The sequence below is a fragment of the Macrobrachium nipponense genome, chromosome 13 (genome assembly GCF_015104395.2).
Source record: "Macrobrachium nipponense isolate FS-2020 chromosome 13, ASM1510439v2, whole genome shotgun sequence".
Classification (NCBI taxonomy): domain Eukaryota; kingdom Metazoa; phylum Arthropoda; class Malacostraca; order Decapoda; family Palaemonidae; genus Macrobrachium; species Macrobrachium nipponense.
Window position 1 is genome coordinate 38,938,018 of NC_087206.1, and position 21,180 is coordinate 38,959,197.

Sequence of the window (21,180 nt, forward strand, 5' to 3'; positions counted from 1 at the left end):
AAAAAAAAACTCATACTCTACATTTCCCCAAGCAAAATTATCACTTCCTCCTGACTAACTCTTCCCTATTTGAAATCTTAATTTCAAAATAAAGAATACTGTACAGAAACTAATAGTGAAATTCCCTCTGTACTTTTATGAAACTCACATGAAAATTTCTCATGCATCAACTGATAGAATGGGAAATCCAGACTCAGTGATATCCAGAAAAAGATAGGAAAGGTCAAATAATGAGATCTATTCATCATGAGAATCACAAGCAGGTGAGTGAACTCAAAGGCTTGTCAACAGATAAATAGCTACCAATCTGAGTAATTTACAGATTACTATCTTCCAAAGAATACAGACGAAACTGGAAGCCTGACAGGTTTTATTTAGAGAGCCATTCAGACAGATAAGGAACTTTTTGTTTTCATCTAATGGCCAAAACAATATTGCAAGAAAACAAGACAGCAAGGCCATATTACAGCAGTGAGAGAAGATTTAGGACTGAGACAAGAAATGTCCAGTCATTCTAAATACAAATATAAAACAGCAGTACCTGCATGACCACTAAAGAGACAAGGATGAAAATGAGATGGAATTTGTGAAAATGAGAGTATATACAAAAGTCATGACAGAATTTCAGAGACCACTGCATTGGAGGCAATGGTAATATTTGTGTATAATACACACTAATTATATTAAAGTGAATGACCAAGATTGCCATGAGCAATGATGTTAGCTAAAAAAAAATTTATTACTAATGGGTTTTGGAAAAATGTTCTCTTGTTTTAGTCATTTAATCAGTGATGATTCTAAACATTTACAATGTTCTAGTTTCATCAAATTCTGTGAGAATTTTGAAAAACAAAAAAAGTTCTCTTCTCAATTAAATAAGAATGAAATTTTGACAAGGTTAAGATAACAATGGAATACTGTACATAGTTATTGTAGCTACAGAGCTACAATTTACAAATGCCGTTCTAATACAGCCTCATCATTTAACAAGTCTCCCTATAAAGTGTGATACATTACCAATGACTTAAGCCAATATTTAAGGAAGTGTTTCAACAACTGCTGCTCAAACTGCCAAGCTATTGCTCTTTGGACAATCTCCAATATACTATACATAAAGCATTTTCATCCCTATCCATATGCAAGGCTTTTAGTGCACATTCATGCTTCTTGTACTGGCTGGTACTAAAATGAACAGAAACTAGCTTAAAACAAAATAATAACAATAACAAATACCATATGGAATTTACATGTACATACATACCCAGTAGTATACATATACTACAGCAACATATAAATCCAATAACAAAGATGACGACTCATTTTACTTTTTTATTGTGAAAAATAAAGAAAATTGTTTTTAATATTACTTTGGAAGTGTAAAACTTATGTAATTGTTGAATTTAAAACTAGAAAAGGCAATCAGAACTTGCAAAAGTCCATATATTCATACATTATTAAACTGCATAATTTAAATTTTCTGAATACAGGGAGTCCCCAGTAGGGGATCAGCTACCAGCCGAGCATCAATAACTGAATATTACTGATAATTATTATGCTAATAAAATGACACTTACAACATTGTACGGGACAATAAATTACTTATCAGTGCCAATAAACTGCTTACTGACGCTGATAAACCTTTTACCAGCAACGAAAAGTGCTCAATGTCATCGGAAATCATGTTGACATCATTAGCCCCAAGCACAGTAAATCCAAAACTCAATTAACTGAATCCAATGATAAGCAAGGACTGCCTATACTGAATTTTGATTGGTTTTCTTAAAAAAAAAAAACAAACAAACAAACAAACAAACTTAAGCGAGGTTAAGTTCCAGACCCCATCAAGCAAGAGGAAGTCTTGCACATTTACTTCCAGAGTTTGAACACTAAATATGACCCTAATCATGCTCCCTAACTATTAAGCTACTTTTAAATGAAATTAAAACTACAGTAATTTTATTTAAATGTTAGTTTAATACATTACCCTTGATAAAGAAATAACTGGTTGACATAAAAGTAGTTTCAGTAACAGCTACATATGTAATACTAACATTATCCCTAATTCATGGGATGCCATTTTCTTTTTCCCTCAGAGTAAAAGAAGTTTTCTTTGCATCACTAAGTAAACCTCATAAGTCAGTCATAACAAAGGTACATAATGTTCACAAAGGGTGAAGGTAAAATTCCAACAATTTAAAATCATTTACTAGTGTGAGAGCTACCAACAGAGAGAGAGAGAGAGAGAGAGAGAGAGAGAGAGAGAGAGAGAGAGAGAGAGAGAGAGAGAGAGAGAGAGAGAGAGAGAGAAATGGTACGTACTATATATACTACAGACTTTATGCATATTAAAAATTTATTAGACTGTAAAAAAAAATATTAAGTATGGACAATCATCTGTGATGAATGTTGATTTGAAGATGATGATGAATTAGCTGTGCAGTACGATGAATGAGGAAGTTGACTGCACAGCATTTTTGTTTCAGGTTAATAAAGTGTAATTTTCAAAGAACGACACTAATAAAACTCTTAGTTATGTACGATACATTTTAGTTCATTAACGAATTCATATCAAATCAGCCTGACCGAGCAGATTCATCTCCAAGTCATGTGAGGTAAAACTTTCTGGAGGAGTATCACCTTCAAAAAGTACATTAACTTATGTGCTGTAATTACATGTAACATGTAATAGCTAATAGCGAATAGCTAGAACCCATGAATAGTTGAAACCCCTATAAAAATGCTTGACACTGCCTATTTTGTCAGGTGAAACTTAAGAAAAACCCACTAAAATGTTTACACTTGGTTTTTTAAATAGTTTTATCACAAAAAATGCATTTTATGATGAAACAAATAAAGAAAAAAAACAAAAAGAATGTATGGATATTTCTCGTATAAATATGCCGCAAATATGCACATTTTCTAAAAATAATGGGGGTATTTGTTCCAGAGAAATCAACGAATGGGGTGTGTGTGTGTGTGTGTGTGTGTGTGTGTGTGTGTGTGTCACTGTGCATACAGATTGCACCAGCATTTTTCTTTGAGGTTAAGAAAGTAATTTTCAGAAAATAACAACTATTAGTTATGTCTCTGATATGTTTTACAAGTACTGTAGAGTCAACTTCTGCTATTAGCGGACTCATGATTCGCAGATTTTTCTATGGACTGTATATACCAATTATTCATGGAAACTTTGCCTATTTGCGGTATTTCTCCCTGACAAATATTCATAAATTAGTACAACTGTATTTTCATATTTTCGTAACTAAATGCATTTTTTGTGATAAAACTATTAAAAAGCTCAGGTATATGCATTTTTAAGAGGATTTTTCATGTTTTAACTATCAAAATAGGCAGCTATAAGCATTTTAGAGGGGTTTTAAGTATTTGTGGATTTTAGCTATTTGTGGGGGAGGCCTTGGTACCCATCCCCCATGAATACAGTGTCTACCTACATTAACGAATTCATTTTATCAACCCAGCAAGACTGAACAGTCATTTTTAATCAATTTGTATTTTTCACAGCTAACAAACCTTTGGTCTTAACAATAGGATAACTTTCCAAAAGTCAGCTGGTAACCAGTTAACACAATCAAAGCTTGTAATGCAAGGAATCTGTGAGATCTGGCAACTCCTGGGCATGTAAATACAGGCAGTCCCCAGTCATCAGCGAGGGTTCCATTCCAACGGGATTTGATGATAAGCAAAAATCATCATTAACCAAAACTCAGTCAATTATGGACTTATGGCTCTGATAACCAGGTTTTGGCACCGATAACCGGTTAATAGCGCCTCTGTTAGGTATGTATCGGCACCGTAAGTCAATAATCGGAACTTGGCACATTATGGCGCCAAAAATTTACAAATTTATGCACTAGACAAGTGCCATAAAACCAGATTGCAATGAACCAAGTCTACCAACAAGCAGGGACTGCCTGTAGTATACTGTACAAAACATTTCTCAACTGATTTTACATTTAAAAGCATAAAAACTTATACCCCTTGAGGTATACTAGTATGAACTTCAGAAATTAAACAAAGTTTCTGAAGGGATATCATCTCTGAAAAGTCCAGTAACTGCATCTTGTAAAAGTATATACAATAACTGTAGGTGCTGTAATTACCTTTGTATTTATGCATGAAAAAAATCAAAACAATAGTACATTTTTAATAAAGATTTTATACAAAAAAGCTTTAAAATCTATAAATTTACATAATAATAAATCAAACAAACACTTTTGCAGGGTTTTCTGGATTCGCAAATGTTCGCATTATTATGAAGAACTCGCGTATGAAAATAGTTACACTCTCTCTCTCTCTCTCTCTCTCTCTAATTTACGAGTATAACTTGTTTATTTGTAAGTACTATTTACATAATATTTTACTTAACACTTTGAGTACTGAGAGAGATCTGTAGGTTGTCAGACGGGGTTAAGGCACAGCAGTCTTCTGGAAATTCTTCTTGTGAAGCTGTCATTTACGTGATGGCTGTCCCGGTTTCCTTTCTCTTGAGAATTGTTAATCCCCTCTTTTGTTCTGATATCCTGAGTTGATGGTCAATGGGATTAACCCTTGTGGTAAGTGAGTGGTCATCATCAGTCTGTTGGGCAGAAAACCTAGTCTCCAAGTCAGAAGGGTCAATCTTAGCTTCTTTCAATATCAAAGCTCGGCTTATATGGATCTTCTGAGGTGAAACCTCTGTTTCCTTCTATCACTTTAGTCTCTCTCATGAGTGCTCCTTCCACTACTCTTCTATAAGTGGAAGGAGCACTCATGAGAGAGATTTAAGTGATCGAAGGAAACAAAGGTCTCACTTCAGAAGATCCTATAAGCCGAACTTTGATATTAAAAGAAGCTAAGACTGACCCTTCTGACATGGAGATTAGGTTTTCTGCCCAACAGACTGATGGTAACCACTCACTTACCACAATGATTAATCCCATTGACCATCAGCTCAGGATATCAGAGCAACAAGAGGGAATTAACAACTCTCAAGGAAACCAGCTCAACAAGAAGTTCCAGAAGACTGCTGGGCCTTAACCCAGTCTGACTACCTAGATATCTCTTGAGATATCTAGGTGTTGAGTAAAATGCTATGTAAATACTTACAAGTAAACAAGTTTTACTCAATAATTTTGTGGGTTTCTTTTTCCATTACTGATAATGTAATTTTAACCTTACAAAAGATACTTTAAAGCATTAATACAAATATAGTTAAATACACAGTGAAGTAGTAGGGTATGGACACTTTATTGTAGACTACAAGTTGTTGTATATTGTGTAGGAGGCATACCCTGAAATGATAGCTGAAAAGTTCTATAGCATCATCAAAAAAAGGAAATTCTCTTGTAAAAATAAACTAAACTAGCTGCTGAAGACTGCAAATGTAGAAAGAAGTTACCACTTTTATTGATTCTAAGGTGTAAGTTAGACACCTATTGTGACTGACTAAACAGACCCATCAATAAATTTCGTTTGATATCAAATGTAACAATAGCTTCCAGGCTAAATTTATGTTCTATTGCTTTAGATTTTCAGGAAGGTAAATATGTCCTTAGGAAATCAGTTGAGTGGTGTTGTTCAGTGATACATCCTTAGGTAACCCTGCAGATGGGGGCCTGTCAAGTTTTGCATGTTTTTGTCTAAAAAATAAAATGATAAGAGCAGAGGCTCCAACGCTGGCTGATGGGGTGCAATGCAATTTTACCAATGATACTGCTGTATGGATGCAATGCAATTTTACCAATGATACTATGTTCAAAAGAATAATTTCTTAAAACCCATGTTGGGGGTAACATACATTTAGCAATGTCTTGCAAATTATACTGTGGATTGTCAATAAGTTTTCCAGCATTCCTTGACACTGAATTACGTCGTCTTCTGTCATTTGCATTTCAGTCATTCCCTTACCAGGTAAACTAGCTAGAAAACCACTGACAATAGAAAATCAAAAAGTAAAAACATAGTAATGATGTCATAAGCATGTACTTTTTAAATTAATATGAATACTAAAGCATAGAGATTACTGAATCACTGTATATAAACTATTTTTCTTTATATCTTAATTGTAGCTGGGACCAGAACAGTAATTTTTTTACATAAACTATATGAAACTGCAAATACTCTTACTGTAGTTTTATAACAACAGAAGTTTTACTTGGCATATTACAGATTATATAACGCTTCAAGAAGAGAAACGATTAAAACTGGTACATACTACTTGGTATTTAGTACAGCATAATTGGCATTTATATTGTACTCATCATATAACATATTTTCATTATCAAACATCACAGTACTTTAAGCTACTGTTAACGTTTTCTAACTCTGTGGGTTTACAATGAAGCCTAAAGGAAATATGCTTGTTCAGTTTACCAGTGAGAATGAATTTTTGTACTTTACACAGAGAAGCATGAATGTTATGCAGTAACTCAGAGAGCCTTGTATATTGACCAAAATGACAAGTGTCCCATACAACACACGCATAAGTATTTGTAAACTTATGCAAGACATGAAAATTCTCATACTTGACCATAATCAATATGGTTTGCAGGGAATTTAGTCATGTGAGAAATATAGTTTATTAAATACTGTACTTTACAAAAAAGACATTTATCCAAAATGATGGAAAAGGCAATTCCAACTAAAAGTTATTTTCTTCAAAAAATGCCACGGAAACCATTCTACCATTATTGATATTTACCACACATAAGCCTCTTGAAAATATATTTTAATGTACAAAAAATATAAGTACATTTACTTCACATATACAACAAGCAAAAATTACCAGTACTATATACAGTATGCATAGATATAATTGGACAATATAAACAACTTATGTACAAACTTCTGTCTATGTGAACAACATTTTTTCATATAACAGGAATGTAGAATGCATTCAATATCATGATGTTCTATGCAATATTCAGGTCTACCTACCAACATATGTACTGTACTTTCCTTATACAGCACTTGGCTAAAAGCCTATTTCAACATTTCCTGTATATACACCAAATTATGGCCAACATCTTTTGAGTAAATCAATTATTCATCCTATGTACTAGCTTATGGTTATGTAATGAGCTGAGATGTGCACTTCGATAAGAACAAAGGTTGCATGCATAAGGTTTCTCTCCAGTATGGAGCCTTGTGTGTCTATTTAAAGATTCCTTTGTTGATGACCTAAAGTAACATTCTGAACAGGCATAAGGCTTTTCTCCAGTGTGGGTTCGACAATGTTTCTGAATGTGGTCCTTCCTAACAGAGGAGTAATTACAGTAGCAGCATGAAAAAACCTTCCCACTTCCATCGAACGTCCAACTGTACAAGTCCGAGTCCACCTGCAGGAAAGGACATGCTTAGTAACACTACACTGCCTAAATAAAGGAAAACGTTCCACTTAGGAAACATACCATTAATCTGTAATTACAGACTAACTATATTTTACCATAATCAATTTACTAACTTCCAAAAAAACTATATGAGAGAGAGAGAGAGAGAGAGAGAGAGAGAGAGAGAGAGAGAGAGAGAGAGAGAGAGAGACAGAGAGAGAGAGACAGTCCCTCATCACAACATGTAACGCTTTTTCTAATATCTTGTTTTTCAACATCTCCACAAACACACACCAGAACACATAAGCCAATATGAATGAGTGCTAAAGAAAAACCTTTACAGCTTTCCTCTGGCCCTCAGTTGCACTGTGATATTAACCTGCTTCTTCAACAGCAATGCACAGCTTTGACTTTCATCTGTAGTGCCTTCCTATACAACTAATCTGACTGTGCAACTGCAAACGATATTATACTTTTCATTCTCTTATTAATTAGATATCCTTCCATACTTAATGCTATTAAACAAAGTCTAAAACCTTACTGGCAAAGATTACTAGTAAGTAATAATAAAATCTAAAATTATTTATATGCTAAAGTAACCTTTTTCAAATTTTACTGTACACATATATAGTACTACTATGTAGTTACAATTCCTTTGCTGGGAGTCAGCAAATGAGTACTTCATATAATTCCACCTATCCATATCAGATCTTACATAAACAAGCCCTTTCTTCCTACTTAATATTTAGTCTTTAACAAAAATACTAGCCCCATTCTACTTTTTAATACTAATGCTCTTATTCAAGGGAAAAAGTTATAATACTGTACACTAGTACTGTGTGCATCAGGTACAAGTAGCAATGCTAACACTTCCTTAGGAAGATTTAATCATTCCAAAAAAAAGTAGTTTGTGCTTTACTTGAAAGAATCTAAGAATAAAGTTGTTGAATGCTGGTTCATCATGCCTCTTGTTCTTTCAGGTAAAAGTGACAAATACAGATTGAACCTCTTCAACTGGCAACCTTACAACCTGGCCAATGCTGAACTACAAAAAACACCAAACTCCAGATACCATAAAAACCCCCAATGGAACTCTCATGTAACTAGTATATGCATATTCCAAATACTTAAGGACCAAAGCAGCAGCAGCAGGCAATTTCAAATTTTATTCATCTGACCATTATTTTTTCACTCACCTTCAGTCTTGTAAAAGACTGAATGTTTAGAACTATTTTACTCATAATACGTTATATATATATATATAATATATATATAGATATATATATATATAATATTATATATAATATATATATATATATATATATATAATATATCTATATATTAATATATATATATATATATATGATATGTTGGTTATTATATATATATATATGTACGTATAAAAAAAATCCCCATTGACCAAATTTAACTTTTACTTGGAGAATTAGTGAAATGTAGATCTTTTCAGTCAAAAATTGTTTTATATTAATATATTGGAAACATGAACAATAAATAACATATATAACAACAAACATACACACAATAACACAACAATATCCTGCTCAGTAAGGGAAATAGAAGAAGCGACAACTCTCAAAACCTATGTCAGCAAGTGGTTGCCTAGTGTAAATTATGGCAACATTTTGTTTTTCTTTTGAATACCTGATGAGTAGTTGCTTAAAATAAAGGGTAATAAACATAAGTAGTTTGAGCTACCATGATAGTAAGTTTATTTTGTATCAAGTATGTCTAAAGCTCTATTTTGATAACAATGAAAGCAACTTACATATTGTATTCTGTGTTCGAAGAGAGAGAGAGAGAGAGAGAGAGAGAGAGAGAGAGAGAGAGAGAGAGAAAGAGAGAGAGTGTCCCGATAATCTTTTTATGAAATATTTTAGTGTCTATATTCATTACTTATTTCCATAAGAATTTTCTATATTTTTTGTATATTCTTGCGATATGTAGTGGTGGTTGTGATTTTGCTATGGTTCATATTATACAGATGCTTACATAAAACAAAAGCAAAACTATGAATAAAATCAAACAAAAGCCTATTGTAATTAGTCCGAATGATATATATATATATATATATATATCTATATCTATATCTATATATATATATATATATATATATATATATATATATATATAGTATATAGTATATATAAAATTATCCAAGGTCATGAGTTTACATAAAGTTATTCGAATCAGTTACTAGGTTTTTTATATAGAACTTCAATAATCAGAGGTTAAGTTTTTTACATAATTACAATATTGTTTTTTATATAATTTAAATACCTCAGTACAGGCAGTCCCCAGCTTACGATGGGGGTTCCGTTCTTGAGACGTGTAGTAAGCCACAAATCGTTATAGGCCGTAAAAAAAAAAAAACTGCACTTTTAATGCTTTGGGTGTATTAAAAACTATGTAAACTGTATTTTTATTGCATTTTTGGAGTCATATTTCTTCCACCAGATTGGCATTGTAAGGGCCATAACCCTGGAACATGTGCAGTAAACCTGGAAATAATTTCTGACGAATATGATTGAAAAGTGTTGTAACCTCAGAATGTCGTAAGCCGGGGACTGCCTGTATTTTCTTCGTTACAGTTATTATAATATGTTTGCAAAAGACTAGGAGACTGCAACATTTTTACCCACTTTGTTCATTGAAATATGATAAGATTTTATTATAGAACCTTTCAAGTAATAAAGATAGAATATTCTCTCTAAATATATGCCATTTTACCCTACTTTACAATAATAGCAGTGGTAATAATATTTAATATAAGAATATGTAAAGAAAAATTACGAAGCAAATAAAATATTTGTGAACAATAAGTCTTACTATAGCATTAGAAAGATCATTCACTTTTCGAGATTAGAAAAAATTCTAGATTCTAGGATTTGAAAATATAAAGTAATTTTCATTTGCAGTACACTCCCCGATATAAGTACTAGAATTTTCAATACACTCCCCGATATACAGTATATAGAAATAAGTTCCAATAGTTACTTGTCAAAAACGGCTAAAGCATCACAACGTAATAAGGAGTGTAGTAAGTAAAAATACTTTATCCTCTACCAGGCTCAACAACAAGCCCGTTATACCCAACTCCCTCCCCACTCATGAGTGACAACTGACAGACAGGATACCCATGGTAATACCGAACCACCTATTTGTCGGGCAAAAAGCCACATCGCACAATAAAAGTGCCTTTGATGGTTTATATCAAAATAACAGAGATAGCAGGAAAAAATATTTTTTGTCAATACATGCACAAAGTAATTACAAAGGCATTGGTAATTAGTATATGTATTAGATTCTGAAGAATAGCATTGGACTGTTGTAAAAAGATAGACATATTTCTCGGGTTAAGACTAAAGGGAAAGTTGAACAAGGGAGTGGTGAGACCAGCTATGCTATATGGTACAGAAACAGCAGGTATGACAAAGATGTTGGAGAAGAAAACCGATGTAGCGGACATGAATATGTTGAGATGGATGTCTGGTGAAATGAGGGAGGATAGGATTTGGAATGAGTATATCAGAGGGAATATAAAGGTGGATCAAATATCAAAGAAAGCGCAAGAGGGGAGACTGAGATGGCAAAAACACCAACTCAGAAGAGAGGAAAACCATATTGGAAGAAATGCAATGGAGATGCAAATTCAGGACAGAAGAAGGCAAGGAAGACCAAGAAAGACATAGAGAGATGTGTGAAGAATGACTTGAGAGAGAAGGACTTGATGAGGCAGAAGTGCACCAAAGATGTAGATGGAAGCAGGTAATCCAAAACACCAACCTCTTATAGAAACGGGACTAAGCTAAGAAGAAGAAGAATGAACAACACCAAATTTAACACTTGAACGGAATGGTATTAAGAAAAAAAAAATGCTCTCCCATTTTCTGTTACTGCTATTAACTAGCTAAATTCAATAAAAATCTGGTAATTCCTTCTTATGCTAGTGCTCGATGGCTACTACTGTAACTCATGATCATAAACGAAACAGTGCTCATGGGTAGGACTAAATCCCCAACATTTTGAAAATAAAATATACTGTATTGCTAATATTGAGTGGGTCCTCAGGTGATAAATAAAGCATGCATATCAGAAGTGCTTCGTAAGCTATGAATTAATGTTCCCCAACAAAGTTTCCTGATCTCAATAAGCATCCCCCCAAAAATGCTAACACCTTCAATATATTGCAGCTTAAAAAACTCAAAAGTGAATTATTCACCAGTCAACAACACTAATTTTGTAACTAAAACATATTCAATGTATATTCTGGAGTGGTATTTTGTATATATTTTCATACCCAAGCTATTACATATTCCTTTTAATCTGAGACGTATTCCTAGCAAGAATTCCAATATTCAAAAATTTTACAATGGTTTTATTTTACCCAAATATATTCTATTAATTTATTTCTACACAATTACTTTCTTATTCTTATACCAATCTCTCTCTCTCTCTCTCTCTCTCTCTCTCTCTCTCTCTCTCTCTCTCTCTCTCTCTCTCTCTCTCTCTCCTATATTTTCACATGATAATGAAATATTCATGCTACCTATATGCATGTTCAAACACTTAAAAGGGGTTGAAAATGTCATTCAGTGAACACTGTCTATAAAGTACGAGGGGGAGAGATTTGTGGCTATAACACTGGCGTTATTGATGCCATAATAAAATTAAATAGGAAATTAAAAAGATAAGCTTAAAAGGAGTCTCATATAAAAAATATCCAAAAATAGATATGATCACATCTGTAAAATACAAACATAAACACCTACTGTATATGATCTAAATTTTGCTGAGGAGGCCTGCCTCCCTAATTAAGATATATAGCCCTTCATTGGAATTGTTGCAAAGATTGAATGTCCATCTTTGTCATGTCCCCAAAACAGGAATTTATGCCTTGATGCCCAAGAGCTGGAGAGAGAGTATAATTATCTGCAATTATTGTTATTTCAAACGCTCTTCTTTCTCTCACCACTTTGAAACTCATTTCTAATCTTGCAAAACTGCAGATGAAGCATATACAGTATACAATACAGCAACATCACTTTATTACATTCCAAAGGGGTGAAAACCATACCTATGATGAGCCAATACTGCAATGAATCCATTGTGCTTCATGATTTATGAAATTTAAGCTGTCAAGCCATGCACTGGGTCATATAAGACATCTGTTGTTGCTACCACTAGTGGTGATGGGATTTGGGGGCATGATAGCTGGTCTCAAATGTACTTTCATCAGCTGGCAGGTTGGAAAGATGGTAGTAGTACTGGGAATACAAATATCACAAATTCTTGGCAATTTGTATTTTCCTAGCTATACTTACCTCAAACTATTCTCGTACGAGAAACCTAGATTGTCAATCCAGCACCGACCAGAAAAAAACCATTTATTCCTCCACTCCTGGGCCAGGTAAATGCTGCAAGGGTTGAAGGCCACGTGACCTCTTGACCTGGACTCCAGCCCTTTCCTCGCCCCTTAGACACCTGCCCTAAGATATATGGGGATGGTAGGGAGGGTCTAAAAACTGTAGTTCAAGGCAAGTATAGCTAGGAAAAATACAAATTACCAAGAATTTGTGATTTGTTCCGACACCGTATACTTACCTCGAACTACCCTCGTAGGACACTTACTCCTTAGGAGAAGGGAGTAACTTAGGGAAGGGGAGGGACCCAGCTCTGCTTGTTGAGATGTGGGGTTGGGGGGGGGGGAGGAATAACCCCCAAGGGTATCATGTAATGCAATGGTTTGTACTACAAAGGCTATGCTCCCTTGGGCTTACCTGAAGAGTTGTTGCGTCCTGAGACATACACCGAAGGCCCAGGTAGGAAAAAGGATGTGGGGGGAGGGGGGGAAGGTTGGTAATGCACTCCAATCACACCATCACTCATACCCTAAGCTCCTCTCCTATCCGTGGTGGGGCTAGATCCTCTGTTGTCCTGCCACCACCAGACCGATCTCAAAGGAGTCGAGACTTCCTGGTACAGTCCTTAAGGTAATGGGCTGTACAGGTGTACTGTCTGCTCCACACCCCAGCTCGTAGGACCTGACTGACTGCCAAGTTCTTAGAAAACGACAGACACATACCGATACCCCTAATGTTGTGGGGCTTGGCCCCCTGCTGCGGAGGAAGTCCTGCTCCTTTGTAGGCTCTCTTGTGGTCTCCCTCAGCCAGAAAGAGGTGGTCTTCCTAGAGACTGCCTTCTTCTCTCAGCCTGTGGTAACGACGAGGTTCTGAAGGTGAGGTCCTTCCACCCTTTTGAGTGAGAGACCACGTACGAGAGACCATGCAGTTCTCCCACCCGCTTGGAGGAGGCTAAGGCCAGCAGAAAACCGTTTTGAGAGTCAGCTCCTTGTCCAGGGTGTCCTTGAGAGGCTCATACGGAGGCTTCCTAAGGGTGTCTAGAACTCTTGCTATGTCCCACTGAGGGGCCTTCACTGCGCTGGGGGGGACCCTTTTGTTTGAAGCTCCTATTGAGCATTGAGAGGTGTCTGGAATTCCCCAGATCTATCCCCTGCGGACGACTTCCTCAGGTAACCCGACATCTGCGAGGCCACCCTATGAGAGAGGCCTTTCTTGTTCAACAGGCGCTCGATAGCCTCCACCCGTGAAGGGATAGGGTGGACAGACTTTCGTTGTACCTCTCGAAGTGGACCTATCTTAGCAAGTCCGGCCTGTGGGGGAGCTCCCAAGGCCCTAGGATGGTTAGCTCCAGAAGGTCCAGGAACCAGTCCCTGTCTGGCCACATGGGGGCCATCAAGGTCATGAATGCGCCCTTCGAGTTCCTCAAGTGGTTGGGGACCTGCTTGAGTATCCCAAAGGGGGGAATGCATATAAGTACAGGGCATCCCACAGGTGTTGAAATGCATCTTCCCAGTCTGCTGCTGGATCGGGAACCGGGGAGCAGAAAACCAGAAGTTTGGCATCCAAGCTCATCGTGAAAGGTCCATGGAAGGAGAGCCCCACATCCCGATCAGCTCTGCCACCACTCCGGGGTGTAGGGACCACTCCGCCCTTAACACCTGGCCTTGCCTGCTGAGCCCATCAGCTATCACATTCATTTTCCCCGGAATGAATCTGGCCGTCAGGGAGGTTCCTATGCCCTCTGCCCACTCTAGGATGGTTTCCACCAAATCATAAAGGTAGTGCGACTTCAAGCCCCCCTTGCTTCCTGATGTATGCCACCACAGTGGCATTGTCGCACATGAGCGCCACAGTTCTGTCCCTTCTCGAGGATTCAAAGGCCTAGAGAGCATTTTGAATGGCCAGCAACTCCAGCCTGTTGATGTGGAGCTGCTGTTCCTGCTCCAACCAAATCCCCCCTTCATTTCCAAGTGAAGGTGGGCCCCCCAACCCTCCTTCGATACATCCATGAACAAGAGCATCTCTGGAGGGACGTCTGAGAGGGGCACTCCCTGGTGGCAGTTTGCTCCGTCCAACCACCAACAGAGCGCTTCTCTCGTGGTCTGCGAGGGGGAGAAGTTTCTGAGGGTGTTCCACCTCTGACGCCCATCCCTCCTTCATGTTCCATTGGATGGCCCTCAGCTTTAGTCTGCCTTGGGGTACCAGCTTCTCCAGGGAGATGAGATGACCTAGAAGCCTCTGCCACTCCCTTACTGGCCGGGGGGAACCTTCTAGGAAGGGGACATACCACTCTCTGGAGGTTGGATAACTGATCCTCAGATGGGAAGGCCCTGGCGCTCACAGTTTCCAGGTCCATCCCCAGGTAGACCATTCTGGTAGTAGGCACTAGATGGGACTTCTCCCAATTCAGGACAATGCCCAGCCTCCAGCAGAGGCCCAGGAGCTCATTCCTCTGCTCCTCCAAGCGCTCCCTTGAGAAAGAAAGGAGCAACTAGTCATCCAGGCACCGCAGGAGGTGGATCCCCCTCCTGTGAGCCCATGACGACACAAGGGAGAACACCCTTATAAAAACCTGTGGTGCCATCAACAACCCGAACCAGAAACAGCACCTCCAGTTGAAGGGCCTCCCTGTGACTGGGGTCCCGAGACTGGAACGCCCCGCTGTCGGGCTCCCCTGTCAGGGGAGGCTTCTCATCTACGTAGGGGATCCAGTAACCATCCCTGAGTACCTGAACAGTCCAGGGGTCGGCCCTGAGATCCTCCCAGTTACACCAATGACTCGAGAGGCAACCCCCACCTGTGGCGACTGGCAGGGTAGGGGGCCTCGACTCCTACTTCCTCCTGGGGAAGCAGCCATTCTGGCCCCTCTGGGAGGCAGCGGGTCTGGATCTGAAAGAGGCAGAGGGTGCGGAAGGGGCTCTGGAGGAGGGCTGCAACTCTTGCGCTCCCCAACCTCCCGAGGATAGTTCTAGGTTGTTGGAGGAGGAGGATGCCCTGTGCCACTGCTGTTGCTTAGACTTGGGGGCTCCTGCCCCTGCACTGAGCCGGCTGTCTGAAGGAAGAGGCCCTGTACACGATGGAGTCCTGGCTGGCCTTCCTCCAACGCTCCAGGGACTGCTCCAGGAAGAGGGACCCCCGACACCGGCTTCCCTATCGGACAAGCTCCTTGGAAGCTTAGCTAAGATGGCGTCCCTCCAGCTTAGGACCCAGTTGGCCCACTGGGTAAACAGCTGGGTCGTTAGGAAGCCCATGGATCTCCCGCCCAGCAGAACCAGTTCCTTGAACTGGGCCTGCTCCAATTCATCCAGAAGGTCGTGGTCCAAGGCGAAACAAGCTACCCACCTGGACCGCAGGTTGAGCCAAGAAGAAACATGGATCAAGGTCCATGCCATGGCCTCCTGCTAGGAAAAAGAGACTGGACCTGCCAGGAGCTTCTCTTCCAAGAGTCCTGGAGCAAGGGAGGTAAGGGCTCCTTCTACCGACTTGGGAGCTAGAGACATGCCCTCCGGGGCATATAACCTCCTCTGTCTCGCCTTGACAGCAGGGAGAAGTTTCAGGGATCCATGGGATCTTAGAGTTCTTGAGGCCCAATATCAACTGGTCCACCTGGTCCAGGGCCTGCACCATACATGCAGCTTGGGGCAGGCTCAGGGAGGGCTTGGATTCCATCTGCCAGGCAGTTCTTGGCCCTGATGAGCCATAGTACCGGCCTGAAGATGAACCCCTCATCCGCGGGGCCTTGCCCCTCCAAAGTAATCTGGAGATCTTCTGTACGAAGGCCTCGTCCTCATAGTCCTCCAAGGGCACAGAGGGACCCGCCACTAGCAGGGGTGGGGTGGGGCCTTAGACGGGAGCTGAAGCTTCCCCAGGGGGAAGGATCTACCTAACCCAGAGGGGTTGTCATGTGACATCCTCCAGACAGGGAACGAAACTCGACTGAGGTATGGGGTGGCGAAGCACTCCACCCCGCACACAGAGCAGGCGGGAGCGGAGTCTTGAGACTGGCAGAAGCCTGCTCGGTCCGTGTGGGAGCCAAAAGGCCCACAGGAACTGAGAGGATTCACCGGGACTGCAGAGGGACTAACCTGGAGCTGAGTGGAGCACCCTGCTTGAGGGGCCATCATGGGGGACATAAATTTGGGTGCTAGCCTCGGGGACCTAACGGTCAGGGAGCGGTGGCGCCTACAGCGGGACCGATGTTGGCAGCTGCCGCTCCTACTCCAACCTCTGCGATCGCGGCTATGACGGGGTGAGCGGGAGAAGCGGTCTGGGGAGGAGAAGGACAAACGCGCTCGACTCCTCCTGCAACGACAGCTCCTCTTGGCTCTACATCTCCTCCTATGGGAGAACCTACACAAAGAACTCAAAACGGACCTGTCCTCTGATGAATGGCATCTCCTCTTATCCCTCCTACGGCGACTCCTGGCCCAGGGTGAACGGGTAGAATGGCCAGAATGGGCCGGGGGAGTGCTCACCAGGGGAATCACTGTCCCGGCAGCCCACTCCACCTGAACGCCCTCGGCCATGGGAAAGGAGGAGCCCCAGAATGAGAACACCTCCTCTCTTGGAGAGAGAGAGAGAGAGAGAGAGAGAGAGAGAGAGAGAGAGAGAGACTGCCCAAGGTACGGAAGGTCCCGAACAAGGACCAGGGGGAACCCCTGAAGACTTCGTCGGTTCCCAACGCCTCCCAGGGAGACGCCCTGCTTCTGGGGAGGTGGCAGGGATGACAAGAGGAGGAAGAGGACAGGCCCACAGCCACTCCCAGGTGCGCGGGCAGAGCAACCCGCTCTGGGACGGGACACGCTGCTGCGGGACGTGATTCCCTCGCCACGCACAGTGTAGCCAGCCACCAGGGCATCCATCGACGGGACGCCCTGCAGACGGCAGCGGGATCAATATTCCTTCAGAAACGTAGTCCGCGGACGGCACAACATACGGAGTTAATAGAGATTCCTCATGCCCCGCACTTGGCGGGGGTCCAGCAACGAACTTGCCTAGGTCCCCTCACTGGGAGGGGACGGGGGAAAATTCCAGAAGCGGAGTCGGCGATTCCTGAAGGGGCACTGGAGAAGGAGTAGGACCACAAGGCCCTCGACTTCTGCTCCGACTACATGGAACCTCTGACACCCCCTTCTTGGAGGGGAACCTGTGCTTCTTCTTCCTCTTGTTGGAGGCTAGGTCCCAGTGGTGGTCCATCCACGAAATGTACTCATCACACAAGGGAGACCTTGACACTTGTTGCACAGGTGTGAGGGTCTATCTTCACTGGTGAAAGAAAGGCTCCAAACACCCACCCTCAGGATCGGAGCAACAACGTTGCAACGCTTCCATACCCTAACACACATACACACACACAACAAAGGAGGGAAAAACTAGCACACAAGAAATGGGACAAACAAAGGAAAAAGGGCCGGTAACCGGACGACAAGCGGGCATACGTGAATGCGATGGCGACCAGGAAAGGACCCCGAGTCCAGTTCAAGAGGTCACGCGGCCTTCGACCCCCGGGCATTTACCTGGCCTGGGAGTGGAGGAATAGCTGGTTTTTTCTGGTTATTGCCAGATTGACAATCCAGGTTTCTCCTACGAGAGTAGTTCAAGGTGAGTATACGGAGTCGGAACAATTATTATTTCCACCCAGCTGCCAGGTACACCCGTAGTATTTCCCTTGAAATGGTGATGTGTGTAATTTCTTTCTTTGGTTTTGTTTACACTATAATACGACTAGCCACATGATGCAGTTGCTAATAGGCAAGGCAATGTGTAACTTGATGACAAGCATCTCTATTCTATAAGAGGCAAAATATTTTTATCATATGAACAAATGAAATGTACTTAAAAGAATTATTTGTCAAAAGATAAAATCATTATAATTTTTCTAATAAGCACTGTTGTAGAAAAAGAATAAAAGAAGTCTGGTTATCTGAAAATGACCTTTAGTAAGTATCCTAACTTACCAGGGAGAAAAGCACTTCCTGAAGTCTACAATATACTCTGTATGTCTTGGTTTTCATATACGTACAGTACCCGGTAAAATAACCATATGCTTATTTACATGTTTCTGTAAGATTAGAGCCCTGTATGTCTTGGTTTTCATATACGTACAGTACCCGGTAAAATAACCATATGCTTATTTACATGATTCTGTAAGATTACAGCCCTTAATGCAAAATAATGATCAAAATGTCATCCTTGCCAAGGTTAATTCTATTTTTAATTAATATTTTTATGGGGAGCCTTAAAAATATTAATTAAAAATAGAATGGTCTGGTATTCAGTTAGTACAACAGATGCTGCTGGATATGTGTGGCATCAATTATCACCTCTACTTGTCACTGTTAAGTAGAAATAACCTATATCAGCTTTCTAAGTGCTCTAACATTAAACAGAAATCAGTATATCTTGTTCTCATTTGCCTGGCTAAATAACTAAAAAGTGGTAACAACTACCATAAAATCTTTTCAAACTTGCATCATGGTGCATGCTTTATTTTCATCAGTTTTTTAACTGAATTGTCTGTATCTTAACGTTAAAAGGCAGTAACAACCACTCTAAGGATATGTATTCTATTTCAATCTTTCATGGTACCACATTAATAACTGTTTTAGAAAGTGCACGCACATACATGACACTACTTCTGTGCCTTCTCTCTCCTTTATGGCTAAAATATACTTGTACAAGTACATTCTCTAATCTTCCCAAAAACAAAGTAATTAACAGCAATATTACAAGTATAAATTCCTATGAAGAGTAATGTCACTACAACTGATGTTTAATCATGTGGTATCTTAGTGCATTCTTGTTAGAGGCTTTATAAGGACACTGGTCACAACTGAAGGGTTTCTCTCCTGTGTGTGTCCTTATGTGATTTGAAAGGGACCCTTTTGTGCTGGTACAATAATCACAGTGTGGGCATGTGAAAGGTTTCTCCCCGGTATGAATTTTGATATGCTGTCTCATGTTATCTTTGGATGCAGCACTGTATCCACAATAAGGGCAAACAAATGGCTTTTCTCCCGTATGAGTACGAACGTGTTTTTGCATGTGGTCTTTTCTATCTGTAGAGTACAAGCAAAACGGGCATTGGTGTAACTTGCCGCCTGGTGATCTGCCAATGAGCCTCGAGCCATCACTGTTCAATCCCACCTGTGGGGAATGTCTTGTAATTATTGAGTTCAGCATTTCATGCCAAAACAAAATTTAAGCACTCTGATTACACATAATCGCACAAAATCATAAAACACTAATACCAAAGAAGAAACATGCGAATACACACTAAACATTTTAAGGTGAATAGCAAACTTTGGAATTTTTCTAATCACAGCACTAACACTACCTATGGATTAAAAAAGCATCTGCTATAATTGCACTTTTCCTGCTTATCTTTGTTACTAAAATTTCACGACCTGTACGTACGAGAGAGAGAGAGAGAGAGAGAGAGAGAGAGAGAGAGAGAGAGAGAGAGAGAGAGAGAGAGAGAGAGAGAGAGTATTATTAACATCCAAGCAATTCTGGACAACAGAATACGTAATTACGGTCAAGCAAGTGCTAAACACCAATATATCAAGTATACCGACCCTGGGAGTTTGTCAACTGACTTAAAAGTCCTCTAGCATCATAACATCAAAGGTCACTGATGCTCATACTATATATTTATCAAAAATCAAATAACTTGATTTAAAATCATAAAAATAAAGAGGCCATAAAAAAAGCTGTCTGAAAAAACATACTTTTAGAACACCAACTTCTGAAATCAATGAAACATGCTTGTGACATCGTATACGAGTATTAACCATCTCAAAAAATCCCCCCCATGGCTGTGTACCTGCCATCCACACCACAAGCCTTGGGCAAGGTACTAAATGACATCTTTAAGACATGCACATTTAATCAACAAATACACCTGTGGCAGTCAAAGGACCTGGCTATCTGTTTTATTCTTTCTAATATATATTGGGGTAAAAGAAGCAACTTTATAAAGTTTAAGCAACTCTATTTTAGGTGTGCAACACTGACAATATAATAGAAAAGTACAGTATGTCCTGATTTAAATACTATACACAACAGCAACTGACATTTTCATGAGCCACTGGCCAACTCTGCCTCAAATCTTCATATCTAAGAGAAAAACAAATTTGCCCATAAATATTTAGGAAAGTGGACTGTAATCTTCACCTTTCTAGCAGTTATCTTTACACTTTATTAGTCCAAGAGTAGCAGAATTCCATGCTGTTAGAACTGTTTTGATAAATTTTGGGTGAAATTACAAGGAAACTAAATTGCGAGTTACTTACACACACATTGTAAGCTAATTTTGTGGTAACTTGAGGGACCGACTTTTTGGTAATGAAAGGATGTAATTGTTGACTCATATCAGTATATGGAAGTTCATGTAAAGCATGGTAAGGGGGCATGAGAACTGCAGTGAGTAGAATTATATAGAACAAATGCAAGAGCAGGATCTCTACAAT

General features: G+C 39.8%; 1 protein-coding gene across 33 annotated transcripts in view; it reads right to left on the reverse strand.

The window, feature by feature from the left end:
* LOC135225753 (zinc finger and BTB domain-containing protein 24-like) overlaps window positions 1-21,180 on the reverse strand; it is a 526,510-nt gene that overhangs the window by 255,538 nt on the left and 249,792 nt on the right. The window contains exons 6-7 of one of the 33 annotated variants that reach the window (XM_064265159.1): window positions 19,742-19,855; window positions 4,942-7,337 (exon numbers count right to left, since the gene is read on the reverse strand). The exons of 31 other annotated variants lie outside the window; for them this stretch is intronic. In XM_064265159.1, coding sequence (XP_064121229.1) covers window positions 7,038-7,337; window positions 19,742-19,855 — 414 coding nt within the window. In that variant the 3' untranslated portion in view covers window positions 4,942-7,037. Of the gene's footprint in view, window positions 1-4,941; window positions 7,338-19,741; window positions 19,856-21,180 lie in introns of those variants that run through there. One more of the 33 variants, XM_064265174.1, reaches the window with a different exon arrangement.